General features: G+C 41.5%; 1 protein-coding gene across 1 annotated transcript in view; it reads right to left on the bottom strand.

Moving 5' to 3' along the window:
- The window catches only part of LOC142663708 (uncharacterized), a 225,059-nt gene that overhangs the window by 15,613 nt on the left and 193,974 nt on the right, over window positions 1-15,472 (bottom strand). Inside the window, exons 3-4 of the mRNA XM_075842530.1 lie at window positions 10,588-10,776; window positions 10,384-10,507 (exon numbers count right to left, since the gene is read on the bottom strand). Of these exons, the coding sequence (XP_075698645.1) occupies window positions 10,384-10,507; window positions 10,588-10,776 (313 nt within the window). The remainder of the gene's footprint in view (window positions 1-10,383; window positions 10,508-10,587; window positions 10,777-15,472) is intronic.

Genomic DNA, 15,472 nt, shown 5'->3' with positions numbered 1-15,472 from the left:
GAAAAACGCGAGTACGAGCAATTACGTCTGAAATTCAGGAGCGGTTTTCTCCTGAAAACGGCTCCGTAATTTCAGCCGTATCAGACACGGCCATGTGAACATACCCTAAGGGACCAAAACAGTGAAAACACCAAAAAAAGTGACTCCATTTAGGAAACTACACCAATTGAAGAATCCATCTAGGGGTGTAGTGAGCATTTTGAACCCACAGGGGTTTCATACATTTTATTAGAATTGGTCAGTGAAGATAAAAAAAAAAATCATTTTTTCCAATAAGACGTAGCTTTAGCTCAAAATTTTTCATTTTCTCAACAAATAAAGGAATAAAAGAACCCCAACATTTGTAAAGCAACTTCTCCTGTGTACAGCAATACCCCATTTGTGGTCATAAACTGCTGTTTGGGCACACGGCAAGGATCAGAAGAGAAGGATCGAAATTTGGCTTTTGGAGCACAGATTTTGCTGGATTGGTTTCTTGACACCATGTGACATTTGCAAAACTCCTAAGGTACCAGAACAGTGGAAACTCCCCAAAAGTGACTCGATTCACGAAACTACACCCCTTGAGGAATTCATCTAGGGGTGTAGTAAGCATTTTGACCCCACAGGCGTTTCATAGATTTTATTAGAATTGGGCAGTGAAAATAAAAAAAATCCTTTTTCTTCAATAAGACGTAGTTTTAGCTGAAAATGTTTCATTTTCTCAACAAATAAATGAAAAAAAGCACCCCAACACTTGTAAAGCAACTTCTCCTGTGTACGGCAATACCACATATGTGGACATAAACTGCTGTTTGGGCACAGAGTAGGGCTCAGAAGGGAAGGAGCGCCATTTGGCTTTTGGAGTACAGATTTTGCTGGATTGGTTTCTGGGCGCTATGTCGCATTTGCAAAGTCCCTGTGGGACCAAAACAGTGGATCCCCCCCAGAAGTGACCCCATTTTGGAAACTACACCCCTCAAGGTATTCACCTAGGGGTGTAGTGAGCATATTAACCCCACAGGTGATTGGCAGAAATTGCTGTGCTCTCGATGTTAGAGTGAAAATTGGGTCTTTTCCATAGATATGCCAATATGTGGTGCCCAGCTTGTGCCACCATAACAAGACAGCTCTCTAATTATTATGCTGTGTTTCCCGGTTTTAGAAACACCCTACGTGTGGCCCTAATCTGTTGCCTGGACATTCGACCAGGCTCAGGAGTGAAAGTGTACCATGCAAAATTAAAGTCCTAATTTGGCAATTTACAAAGTATTGGATCACAATTGCAGAGGCTCTGATGTGAAATAATAAAAGAAACTGCTGAGAAGTGATCCCATTTTGGAAACTGCACCCCTCAAGGCATTTATTAAGGGGTGTCGTGTGCATTTTCACCCCACAGGCCTTTTCCATGAATGATTGCGCTGCGGAAGGTGCAAAGTAAAAATGAAAATTTTTCCCTAGATATGCCATTTTAGTGGGAAATATGTTGTGCCCAGCTTATGCCACTGGAGACACACCCTAAAAATTGTTAAAAGGGTTCTCCCGGGTATGGCGATGCTATTTATGTGGAAGTAAACTGCTGTTTGGGCACACTGTAGGGTTCAGGGGGGAGGGAGCGCCATTTGGCTTTGGGAGCGTGGATTTTGCTTGGTAGTAGTTTTGTTTGGAGTCTTACTGGTGTTTCCGTTTATAATGTGGGGGTACATGTAAGCCGGGCGGAGTATATAAGGGGCATAGTCAGGTGGTAGAATAATGGGGTAAAAAAAAAAAAACAATAAAATAATCCATAGATATTTGTTACGCTGTGACACAATCCTTTCTGCACAGGCCGGTGTCGCACTAATAAATGGTCCTTACTTATCCCCCTTTTGGTCCACACTCGGCATCTTTGCAGTTTGAGGAATTTTGCTGGGAAGTGTTGTCCTGGTATAATACGGGCACCCTCGCTTCCAGCAGATATGTTTGGACCCTCCCCTTCCTGGTTCCCTAATTTTAGGGGCCTTGATAATTAGCCACTTGAAACAAAAGAAATATCTTCCCCTCGGGCCGGCACAACTGCATATTTTTTCTTTCCCGACTTATTGGAGCCTTAACTAATTTTATTTTTTCATAGACGTAGTGGTATGAGGGCTATTTTTTTTTTTTTTTGCGGGACGAGCTGTAGTTTTTATTGGTACCATTTTGGGGTACATATGACTTTTTGATCACTTGTTATCCTTTTTTTTTTTGGGAGGCAAGGTGACCAAAAAACAGCCATTCTGGCATATGTTTTAAGTTCTTTTTATACAGCGTTCACCACGCGTTATAAATTACATGTTACCTTTATTCTGCGGGTCAGTCCGATTCCGGTGATACCTAATTTATAGGACTTTCTTATGTTTTACAACTTTTTGCACAATAAAATAACTTTTGTAAAGAGAATGGATTTTTTCTGTTGCCAAGTTGTGAGAGCCATAACGGTTTTAATTTTTTCGTCGACGGAGCTATATGAGGGCTTGTTTTTAGCGGGACGAGTTATAGTTTTTATAGGTTCCATTTTTGGGTACATGCGAGTTTTTGATCACTTTTTATTAAAATTTTTGGAAGACAAAGTGACCAAAAAATAGCAATTATGTCAGTATTTTTTTAGTTTTTTTTTTACGGCGTTCAATAAAGAACATAATATTTTTAGAGTTCAGGTCGTTACGGTCGCAGCGATACCAAATATGTATGGCTTTATTATTTTTTTCAATAATAAATTACTTATAAGGGAAAAAGGGAGATTTGTGTTTTATTTTAATACTTGAAACTTTTATTTTTACTTTTTTTACACTATTCTTTAGTCTCACTAGAGGACTTGAAGGTCCAACTGTTTGTTTGATTGATGCTCTAATACATTGCACTACCTATGTAGTGCAATGAATTAGAACGGTCAGTTGTTCACTGACAGCAAGCCGACCAGGCTCCGCCTCCGGACGGGGACTAATCGGCTTCCGTAATGGTAGATAGGAAGCCATTGTTAGGCCTCCTGTTGCCATGGTAGCAGTCGCCAGCCTTGCCATCGCATGGCAGGCTGCCGATTTCATACAAACCGCTTTGATGCATTGAATCGCTGCATTGAAGGGGTTAATGGCAGGAATTGGACCTGCCTTTACAGTGGGATGTTCACTGTAACATACAGTGGACACCCACTGTTGATGACGCCGGCTCATCTTCTGAGCCGGAAGCTGAGCCGGCGCCATCTTGTCGATGGTACCGGAAGCCGCCTGGGCCCCGCCGCCGACGGGACATAGGAGGATTCCGTTACTGACAGACCGGGAGGTAAGTATTAGGCCTCAGATCGCCTTTGCAGCCACCGGCAACCCAGCGATCACATTGCTGGGGTGCCGGTGGCTATAAACTCCTCACATGCTGCGATCTCTATTGAACGCAGCATGTAAGGGGTTAATCGGTCGGATCGGAGGCTAGCTCCGGTCCTGGCCGATACCTCAGAGTGCCAGCTGTAACATACAGCTGTCACCCGGCGATGTCGCTGGCTCAGCTCCTGAGCCAGCTCCATCTTTTTCACGTACAGTTACGTGGAATTTCGGGAAAACACCAGCTCCCATCACGTAACTGTACGTGAAATTGCGGGAAGGGGTTAAAGCTTCCTCTCTTTGGATCTTTTTTAATAACTTTTATTCTGCCCTGATGTGCACCACCATAGGTAAATAGTAAATAGGAAAAAGGGACGGGGATAAGAAAAAAGAAGGGCAAAGTTACTTGGATCGCTCGATCTCTTATAATATAAAACTGGCACCAGAAGGCAGATTATGCCTGCCAAGGGGATCTATGGTGAATGGTCCCTCTGTTGCGGACACCAAAGATTTATTTTCAAATCCCATTAATATTTCTGTTATTACTGTTTTTTTATTTTTTTATTATTTTTGTGTGGTAATAAAGTCAAGTATTATTCACCAACTTACCGGTCATTGGTACTTCCAAAAGCCAGCAGAGTGAATACAGAAATAAAACTGGGAAAAGGAAGAAAGACTGGGTTCTAATGTAAATGTTGTATCCCTAATAATCAAAAACTTAGTGCATGTTTACACTGCTGGAAATTGTATCAGCAGCCTTTATTGAAACCATACAGTTGGGTTCACACGACCTATTTTCAGACGTAAACGAGGCGTATTATGCCTCGTTTTACGTCTGAAAATAAGGCTACAATACGTCGGCAAACATCTGCCCATTCATTTGAATGGGTTTGCCGACGTACTGTGCAGACGACCTGTAATTTACGCGTCGTCGTTTGACAGCTGTCAAATGACGACGCGTAAAATGACTGCCTCGTCAAAGAAGTGCAGGACACTTCTTTGGACGTTTTTGGAGCCGTTTTCTCATAGACTCCAATGAAAACTGCTCAAAAATGGACGTAAAAAAACGCAGCGAAAAACGCGAGTTGCTCAAAAAACTTCTGAAAATCAGGGGCTGTTTTCCCTTGAAAACAGCTCCGTATTTTCAGACGTTTTTGGTCACTACGTGTGCACATACCCTAAGAGATAGATATATGCCAGTAGATTAACCACTTGCGGACCGCCCATAGACTATAAACGTTCGGACGGTCCGCAATCAACTCTGCAAGGCCATTCTAGAACGCCCTGCAGTTATACATTTTTCCGCTCGGTGGCGGCGTGATACTGCTGTCTCCAGACAGCTGACATCAAGGAGCTCTGCCCAGAGACCAATCAGTGTGGTCTCTGGGCATGTGATCATTGTCACATTGATCACAATACTATCCCCGTCGGCGGCACTTCCCCATACTCGCGGCACTCCCGCTCCCTCCTCTCCCCCATGTAAATTCTCCCTCTCCTGGCAGGCTGTCAGAATAATAATAGTAGTAATAAAAACACACACTTTTTTTCTTCTCCAATAAAAAGATTTCTATCTATCTGAGCGAAATTTGCTGCCCAGTGTCAGAAAGCTTGGTCTCAGTCGCAGGTCATGGGTCCTTCAACAGGATAATGACCCAAAACACACAGCTAAAAACATCCAAGAATGGCTAAGAGCAAAGCTATGGACTATTCTGAAGTGGCCTTCTACGAGCGCGGATCTAAATCCTACAGAACATCTGTGGAAGGAGCTGAAACATGCAGTCTGGGGAAGGCACCCTTCAAACCGGAGACAGCTGGAGCAGTGTCCTCACGAGAAGCGGGTCAAAATACCTATGGACAGGTGCAGAAGTCTCATTGAGAGTTATGGAAATCGTTTGTTTGCAGTGATTGCCTCAAAAAGTTGTGCAACAAAATATTAAGTTAGAGGCTCTGTCACCAGATTTTGCAACCCCTATCTGCTATTGCAGCAGATCGGCGCTGCAATGTAGATTACAGTAACGTTTTTATTTTTAAAAAACGAGCATTTTTGGCCAAGTTATGACCATTTTTGTATTTATGCAAATGAGGCTTGCAAAAGTCCAAGTGGGCGTGTATTATGTGCGTACATCGGGGCGTTTTTACTACTTTTACTAGCTGGGTGTTCTGACGAGAAGTATCATCCACTTCTCTTCACAACGCCCAGCTTCTGGCAGTGCAGACACAGCCGTGTTCTCGAGAGATCACGCGGTGACGTCACTCACAGGTCCTGCATCGGGTCGGACGAGCGAGGACACATCGACACCAGAGGCTACAGTTGATTCTGCAGCAGCATCAGCGTTTGCAGGTAAGTCGATGTAGCTACTTACCTGCAAACGCTGATGCTGCTGCAGAATCAACTGTAGCCTCTGGTGCCGTTGTGGCAGACACGATGCAGGACCTGGGGCAGGAAGTGAGTGACGTCACAGCGTGATCTCTCGAGAACATGGCTGTGTCTGCACTGCCAGAAGCTGGGCGTTCTGACGAGAAGTGGATGATACTTCTCGTCAGAACGCCCAGCTAGTAAAAGTAGTAAAAACGCCCCGATGCACGCACATAATACACGCCCAGTTGGACTTTTGTAAGCCTCATTTGCATAAATACAAAAATGGTCATAACTTGGCCAAAAATGCTCGTTTTTTAAAAATAAAAACGTTACTGTCATCTACATTGCAGCGCCGATCTGCTGAAATAGGAGATAGGGGTTGCAAAATCTGGTGACAGAGCCTCTTTAAGGGTACAATCATTTTTGTCCAGGCCAGTTTCATTATTTTTTCTTTTACATTTTCTGTTGAACCACAATTCAAAAGCAATGTCTGATTTACATTAGTTGATTTTCAGTCAATTAAAATGCATTGTTACATTTGTCAGTTTAAAGTTATTTCACTGACCATTGTGGGCTTTTCTTTCTTTAACGGAAGGGTACCAACAATTTTGTCCACGACTGTATATGGCTGTAGATCATATATAGATGTACAGTTTTAGGCCCCATGAACACGGCTGTAATTTTGATCAAAAGTACGGACCCAATCATTTCTATTGCCCAGGGACGGCTTCCCGTATATTTATGGTAAGGTGTCCAGGCCGTAGAAATAAGCCGCAAAAAAAAGGACATGTCCAAAATATGGAAGCTCAACATGTTCAGAAAAAAACAACACCAAATACACGTAGATTGGAAGAGTAATAGAAGAACAATTCGCTTTTAAATTGGCACATGGCTAAAACGTGAAAATGGGCCTGGTCAGGAAGGGAGGTAAAGCCTCTGGTGAGGAAGTGGTTGAAGTTCAGAAATAAAAATCAAAATGAAAAATCCCTCTATGGGATAAAAAAAAACAAACAGTAATGTTAAATAAATAATAAAAAAAGGTTTTCAAATAAACCCACAAAGAAATACCCATATTTTACAATAAATAAACTTTTCAAAATATAAGTCCCAAAACATTAACCCCTACCAGTCGTAAACAACTTTCAGATTTTTATTTTAGTTTTTTCCTCCCCACCTCCCAAAAGCCATAACGTCTTTTTTTTCCGTCTATATAGTACTATGAGGGCTTGATTTTTGCGGGACGAGTTGTAGTTTTTCGTAGCACCATTTATTTTGCCGTATAATGTACTAGGAAACGGGGAAAAAAAAATATTTGTGGGGTAGAAAATGAAAAAAACAGCGATTCCTCCATGGTTTTTTGCGCGCCGTTTTTACGGAATTCACTGTACAATTAAAACATGTTAACCTTATTCTGTGGGTTAATACGATTACGGCGATACCAAATATATATAGTTTTTTTCTATATTTTACTACCTTTACAAGTAAAAACCTAAATGTAAAAAAGAAAATTTATTTTGTGTCGCCAAATTCTGAGAGCCATAACTTTACTTATCCGTCGATTAAGTGGTATGAGGGCTTATTTTTTGCGGGATAAGCTGTCGTTTTTAATAATGCCATTTTGGTGTACATGCGACGGTTTGATCACTTTTTATTTCATTTTTTGTGGGAGATTAGGTGACAAAAAAAAAGACATTCTGGCGTTTACATTTTTTTTTTTTATTTTTTTTTACAGCGTTCACCGTGCAGGTTAAATAATGATATATTATAATAGTTCAGACTTTTGAGGACGCGACGACACCAATTATGTGTATTTATTTAATTTTTTACTATGCTCTAGGGGGAAATGGGAAAAGGGGGGTTTTTGAACTTTTAATATTTTTTCTTTTTATACACAAAAAAAAACAAAAAACTTTATTTAACTCATTTAAACTTTTCTTATTAGTCCCCCTAGGAGACTTCAACCAGCGATCGTTAGATTGCTTGCACGATATACTGCAATACTAATATATTGCAGTATATCGTGATTCTGACAGGCATCTATTAAGCCCTGCCGGAGGCCTTAATTAAGCCCCCAGGCAGCCATAGCAACCATCGCCCCCCCCCTCGCGATTGCGTTGCGGGGGCGCGATGAGCTGTTAGAGGGGGTCGCACCCCTCTTTCTAAGATTTAAATGCTGCGGTCGCTATGGACTATTGGCATCATATGGAAAGAGTTCACTCCATGAGCCCGCTCCATAATTCCCCTACCCGGCTATGACGTAACTGTATGTCATATGTTGGGAAGGGGTTAAATAATATACACATATTTGGCATCGCCCCGTCGGGAACAACCTGTACAATAAATGTATAATTATTATATGATGATCAGTGTATGGTGTATAAAAAAAAAATACAAAGAAACAACTGCAGCGGAACTGTTTGTTTTTTTCGACATTTTTGCCAAAATAAAAATTTATATAAAATTAAAACGATAATGTAAATGTACCAAAAAATGGTACCTACATAAAGTAAAACTCGTCCCACAAAAAACAAACTACCATACAGCTACGTGAAACAAAAAAATTAAAAAGTTACGAGCGTCGGGATGCAAAGCGGGAAATATAAAAAAATTGTTCGGTCCTCAAGGCCAAAATTGGCCGTGTCCTTAAGAGGTTAATGGGATTTGAAAATACATTTTTGGTGTTCGCAACAGAGGAACCGTTCGCCATATATCCCCTTGGTAGCCATAACCTGCCTTTTGGTGCCGGTTTTATATTATAAGAGATCGAACGATCCAAGTAACTTTTCCCCTTCTTTTTTCGCAACCCAATTCCTTTTTCCTATAATTTACCAGAGATTATAAGAGCAGCACAGATCAGTCACTGGTTATATAAGAATACAGGTCCTTCTCAATGAATTAGAATATCAAAAAGTTAATGTTTTTCAGTATTTAAATTTAAAAAGTGAAACTCATATTATATAGATTCATTACACACAGAGTAATCTATTTCCAGCATTTTTTTTCTTTTAATGTTGATGATTATGACTAATAGTTAATGAAAACACAAAATTTTGTCTCAGAAAATTAGATTATTATATAAGCCCAATTTCAAAAATGATTTTTAAAACCGAAATGTAGGCCTACCAAAAAGTATGTACAGTATATGACCTCAATATTTGGTCGGGGTTCCTTTTGCATGAATTATTGCATCGATGCAGCGTGGCATGGAGGCGATCAGCCTGTGGCACTGCTGAGGTGTTATGGAAGCCCAGGTTGCTTTGATAGCGGCCGTCAGCTCATCTGCATTGTTGGGCCTGGTGTCTCTCCTCTTCCTCTTGACAAGAATCCATGGATTCTATATGGGGTTTAGGTCAGGCGAGTTTGCTGGCCAATTAAGCACAGTGATACTATGGTTATTAAACCAGGTATTGGTACTTTTGGCAGTGTGGGCAGGTGCCAAGTCCTGCTGGAAAATGAAATCAGCATCTCCATAAAGCTTGTCAGCAGAGGGAAGAATGAAGTGCTCTAATATTTCCTGGTAGATGACTGGGTTGACTCTGGACATGATATAACACAGTGGACCAACACCAGCAGATGACATGGCTCCCCAAACCATCACTGACTGTGGAAACTTCACACTGGACCGCAAGCAACTTGGATTGATGCCTCTCCACTCTTACTCTAGACTCTGGGACCTTGATTTCCAAATTAAACGCAAAATTTACTTTCATCTGAAAACAGGACTTGGGACCACTGAGCAACAGACCATTCCATTTTTTTTTCCTTAGCCCAGGTAAGACGCTTCCGACGTTGTGTCTGGGTCATGAGTGGCTTGAAAAGGAACGCGACAGTTGTAGCCCATGTCCTGGATACGTCTGTGTGTGGTGGCTCTTGAAGAACTGACTTCAGCCGCAGTCCACTCCTTGTGAATCTCCCCCAGATTCTTGAATGGCCTTTTCTTGACAATCCTTTCAAGGCTGCGGTTATCCCTGTTGCCTGTGCACCTTTTTCTACCACACTTTTTCCTTCCTCTCAACTTTCCATGCTTGGATGCAGCGCTCTGTGAACAGCCAGCTTCTTTAGCAATATCCTTTTGTGGCTTACCCTCCTTGTGGAGGGTGTCCATGTCGGCCTTCTGGACAACTGTCAAGTCAGCAGTCTTCCCCATGATTGTGTACACTATTGAACCAGACAGTTGGACCATTTAAAAACTTAGTAAACCTTTGAAGGTGTTTTGCGTTGATTAGCTGATTAGAGTGTGACCCAATGAGTCTACAATCTTCAATTTGTACCCAATATTCAAATTTTCTGAGAGACTACATTTTGGGTTTTCATGAACAGTTAGCCATAATCTTCAACATTAAAAGAAAAAAAATGCGGGAAATAGATCACTTTGTGTGTAATGAATCTATATAATACAGGAGTTTCACTTTTTGAATTGAATTACTGAAATAAATTAACATTGAGGATATTCTAATGCATTGAGAAGGACTTGTATGTTCACACATACAAGTCACTGTCCCACTCATCTCAATATTGATGTACACAAACAACCACATTTAGATATATGGAAATTTCTACAACAAATCTGCCAAGTGGGAACATACCCTAGTGCAGCACTGCAGCAAAGCATGGAACGTGTGATCGGAGCTCAGGAATCACGTGTGTGTATATACTCCACATGATGGTATTAGAGCTTGAACAAAAATATCTATATATATATCTTCTTACCTTGTGATGTGCGCGGCCGGTAATTTTCCATCATGACCTCCTCGTACAGATCCTTGTGTCCTTCTAGATACTCCCACTCCTCCATGGAGAAATAGACAGTGACATCCTGACACCTTATAGGAACCTGACACACACAATGATAGTCATCACCCAGACACCTCAAGTGTATACTGTATAATTTCCCAGCATTCCCAGCAGTGTCACCTCTCCAGTCAGCAGCTCAGTCATCTTGTAGATCAGTTCTAAGATCTTCTTATTGTTCTTTTCATGTATACGGGAGTGAGGGGGAGGCTCTGTGATGGGGCTCGGACTACTGCTCCATCCTCCTGACTCATGGAGATGGATAATGGGAGTTGTACAGTCACAAGATGTCTTCTTCACTATTGTGTACTCCTGTGTATGGAGAGACATTGAGAAAAATATTCCTTCTCGACTCCAAATCTGGCACTCAGAATAAATCCCGGGATGAACGACCCATCTTCAGAAATCTAGTACAAATAACCTGTAATATTATTACACTCAAGAAAGACATCCACGCCCCGTCTGAAATCTTTTAGTGAATTACCATGACAACTTCCTCATACAGACCGTTCCATGGTGTGACTGAACTTACAGTAAAGAAACCCGTTCTATGTTGATATGGAAACCTTCTTTCCTTCAGACGTAGTGGATGCCCCCTTCTTATAGTTAGTTTATTATATCCCCCCTTTAACCTTCTTTCCTCCAGGATATACAAAATAATTTTGTACTGTTGGGGAAGTCATGGCTCAAAATATATCAGACTGAAATTTAGGTGAGTGTTTTAACCGACACTCATTCCAGGAGATTTATCTGGATCCTAATCATTGGTTATATCGATATATCGAAAAAGAAGTAAGACACACAGACATTGCTTGCATGCTCAAAAATACTCCTCTGAGGCTTATTGCCAAAATCAATTACAATAATATCATTCAAAAGAGGTGTAGGCTTGAGGGTAACCAATCATTTACAATAGGATAACTCGGATTCAGCCAATAGCATAAAATGAGAATATTTCATTTTGAGCCAATCACAGACATACAATACATTTCAAATGTAATATTATAATTCTTCATTACATGATTATGTCACTGAACACCTGTTCTATTTCTCTTGGCAAGAATACAATAAGTTGTTCTTCTAGATGGTGGAGTTTTAGTCACATACATAAGGAATGTTGGAATAAAGAGAAAAGATTGCAAATCTGATAACTTAATGTCTGGGCGTTCAGCCAGACTGCCAATTGCTAGCTTTGTCAAGGTTACAGAAGAAACATTAAAAGATTACATATATTTCTGAAATAGAATGGGGGAAAGGTCATCACAGGTGGAATACAAATTACATCTCTGTATGATTCGGCATCCTGCTTGATAATTCACAATGTAATTTAATACAGAGAATATAAGCAAATGAACCATCTATCACAGTACCACCAATTATAAAACAACTTTCTAAGGATCAAAAGTACAAGCGAAGATAAGAAACTGTAATAAATCTTATTACAGAAAAATATATCTTACTTCACTTATCATACCATACCATATCCACCTTAAATATTCACTCAGATCTCACTAAACAAATCTGTAAAGCAGAAAAGGAACTTCTCAGCTTCACTGAGGGATCAGGTAACAGTAGCCCATAGAAGTCTATGTAGAAGGGAGGGGAGAAAGATACTAGCTGCTAACAATTTCCTATACACAGCACACAGAGGAGATTCTGATCTACTATCTCGATCATATATTTAAAAGCAGCAGCCGCAAGGAGATTACATAGCTACACTGCTCCTTACTGAAATGAATACAGCACTGGGGTGAGATTTAACACTTACTAGAAGCTGCAGCATGGAGGACATAATACAGCAGTAACGAACAGTGTAGCTGTGAATCCAGCACTAAGGTGGAGGAAGTAAAACACTTACTAGATGCAATGGCGCGTCTGTTTCTCTGCAGCTACCCCCTCCCATAGACTTCTTTTGGCAGCTGTAACCGCTCCCTCAGTGAAGTTGAGAAGTTCCTCTCTACTCTATGAATTTTATGAGTGAAATGTGAAGCAGTTTTCGGTAATAAGATATATTTGCTTGTATTATTAATCTATGGAAAGTTATTTTATAATCAGAAGTACACTTTAGGTTTTATGCTTGAGACGTTTTTGTAGACGAGGTCTCCAGAATTGAACACAGTATTCCCCCCACATTAGAAAAAGAGGGAGAATGTGACTTCGCTGTATAGAGCTCTAGTGACCCCACATCTGTAATACTGGAGACCTCATCAAAGACAATGAGAAAATAGGAGGCCAAAAACGACTCCAAGAACGGTGGAAGGTCTGAAAATAAAACTTCTCAGGAGATACTTAAAGAACGTCATTTCTATCTCCTGGAGGAAAGGAGGAAAAGGGGGGACATGATGGACAAAGGGGCACAAGCTGACATTAGTTATGGGAGCGACTAGATGGACCATGTGCTCTCCTCCTGCCGTCATCTTCTATGTTTCTATATACAGTGAAGGAAATAAGTATTTGATCCCTTGCTGATTTTGTAAGTTTGCCCACTGTCAAAGACATGAACAGTCTAGAATTTTTAGGCTAGGTTAATTTTACCAGTAAGAGATAGATTATATTTAAAAAAAAAACAGAAAATCACATTGTCAAAATTATATATATCTATTTGCATTGTGCACAGAGAAATAAGTATTTGATCCCTTTGGCAAACAAGAATTAATACTTGGTGGCAAAACCCTTGTTGGCAAGCACAGCAGTCAGACGTTTTTTTGTAGTTGATGATGAGGTTTGCACACATGTTAGATGGAATTTTGGCCCACTCCTCTTTGCAGATCATCTGTAAATCATTAAGATTTCGAGGCTGTCGCTTGGCAACTCGGATCTTCAGCTCCCTCCATAAGTTTTCGATGGGATTAAGGTCTGGAGACTGGCTAGGCCACTCCATGACTTAAATGTGCTTCTTTTTGAGCCACTCCTTTGTTGCCTTGGCTGTATGTTTCGGGTCATTGTCGTGCTGGAAGACCCAGCCACGAGCCATTTTTAATGTCCTGGTGGAGGCACGGAGGTGGTCACTCAGGATTTGACGGTACATGGCTCCATCCATTCTCCCATTGATGCGGTGAAGTAGTCCTGTGCCTTTAGCAGAGAAACACCCCCAAAACATAATGTTTCCACCTCCATGCTTGACAGTGGGGACGGTGTTCTTTGGGTCATAGGTAGCATTTCTCTTCCTCCAAACACGGCGAGTTGAGTTAATGCCAAAGAGCTCAATTTTAGTCTCATCTGACCACAGCACCTTCTCCCAATCATTCTCAGAATCATCCAGATGTTCATTTGCAAACTTCAGACGGGCCTGTACATGTGCCTTCTTGAGCAGGGGGACCTTTGCGGGCACTGCAGGATTTTAATCCATTACGGCGTAATGTGTTACCAAAGGTTTTCTTGGTGACTGTGGTCCCAGCTGCCTTGAGATCATTAACAAGTTCCCCCCGTGTAGTTTTCGGCTGAGCTCTCACCTTCCTCAGTATCAAGGATACCCCACGAGGTGAGATTTTGCATGGAGCCCCAGATCGATGTCGATTGACAGTCATTTTGTATGTCTTCCATTTTCTTACTATTGCACCAACAGTTGTCTCCTTCTCACCCAGCATCTTACTTATGGTTTTGTAGCCCATTCCAGCCTTGTGCAGGTCTATGATCTTGTCCCTGACATCCTTAGAAAGCTCTTTGGTCTTGCCCATGTTGTAGAGGTTAGAGTCAGACTGATTAATTGAGTCTGTGGACAGGAGTCTTTTATACAGGTGACCATTTAAGACAGCTGTCTTTAATGCAGGCACCAAGTTGATTTGGAGCGTGTAACTGGTCTGGAGGAGGCTGAACTCTTAATGGTTGGTAGGGGATCAAATACTTATTTCTCTGTGCAGAATGCAAATAAATATATATAATTTTGACTATGTGATTTTCTGTTTGTTTTTTTTATATAATCTATCTCTCACTGGTAAAATTAACCTAGCCCAAAAATTCTAGACTGTTCATGTCTTTGACAGTGGGCAAACTTACAAAATCAGCAAGGGATCAAATGCTTATTTCCTTCACTGTAGATGCCATCCTGATTCCTCCTACTTGTCATTCTCATTGCTCTACAACATTACTATTGCTGCATAACTGGCCATATTGGTGGCTGATCTTCAGCTTTTCTGCTGTTGGCTTCTTGACGTCACTTGGAAGGTCTGGATGCTGTTATACAGAGCACTGGATTCTTCCTATTATGTATTGTCCCTTCCGTATGTGCGTGGGCGGATTGGCCATGTACATCACTGGGAATTTTCCCGGTGGGCTGGCCACTCCTCTGATCAGGGGCCGCTCCCCTGTACAGTTTTACATACATCTGTGTATGTAGGTACAGAACAGGGGCAGGCTGGGCCGGGAGGCTGCCCATAGCTGTAAAATGTATTAAAAAGCTGGGGCAGTGCAGGGGATAGGAGGGGGAGCCATGTAATATAATGCATGGTGTTCTCCTGTACAGGCAAAGTGCACGTGTGACATTATATAATGCAGCTGGCCACACACTATGCCTGTACAGGAGAACACCATTGAAGTGTTGGGCCTCAGCTATTTCCTAGCAGACAGGCAATGAGGATGGAGGAAGAAAGAACTGGGGAGGAGCAGTCATACACACAGCTCTCCTCCTGCCTGCAACGTGTGACTACTTACAACATGGAGATCCCCCATGAAGCTGAGGGCTGTTAAGTACAGCTGTGTATGTATGTGCTGTGCAAGTAGGGGGAGCTGTAAGTGTTATATGTGGGCGGGGGGATTCTTTATAAATAGTTTTTGTGGGGAGGGTAAATTTTACTGTAAGTGTTATATGTGGGGAGGGGAATTTTGTATAAATCGGGTTTTTTGAGGGGAGGGGGACTTGACTGTAAATGCTGTGTGTGGGAGTGCGATGTTCTTTATAAATAGTTTGTGTGGGAGGGGGGACTTGACTGCAAAAATATGTGAGGGGATTCTGTATTTTTGTGGGGGAGGGAGGATTTTACTGTAAATGCTATGTGTTGGGGAGGGGGAT

Source organism: Rhinoderma darwinii, chromosome 1, assembly GCF_050947455.1.
Source record: "Rhinoderma darwinii isolate aRhiDar2 chromosome 1, aRhiDar2.hap1, whole genome shotgun sequence".
NCBI lineage: Eukaryota > Metazoa > Chordata > Amphibia > Anura > Rhinodermatidae > Rhinoderma > Rhinoderma darwinii.
The sequence above is the reverse complement of the archived record's forward strand: the minus strand, read 5'-3'. Positions and strand labels throughout refer to the sequence as shown.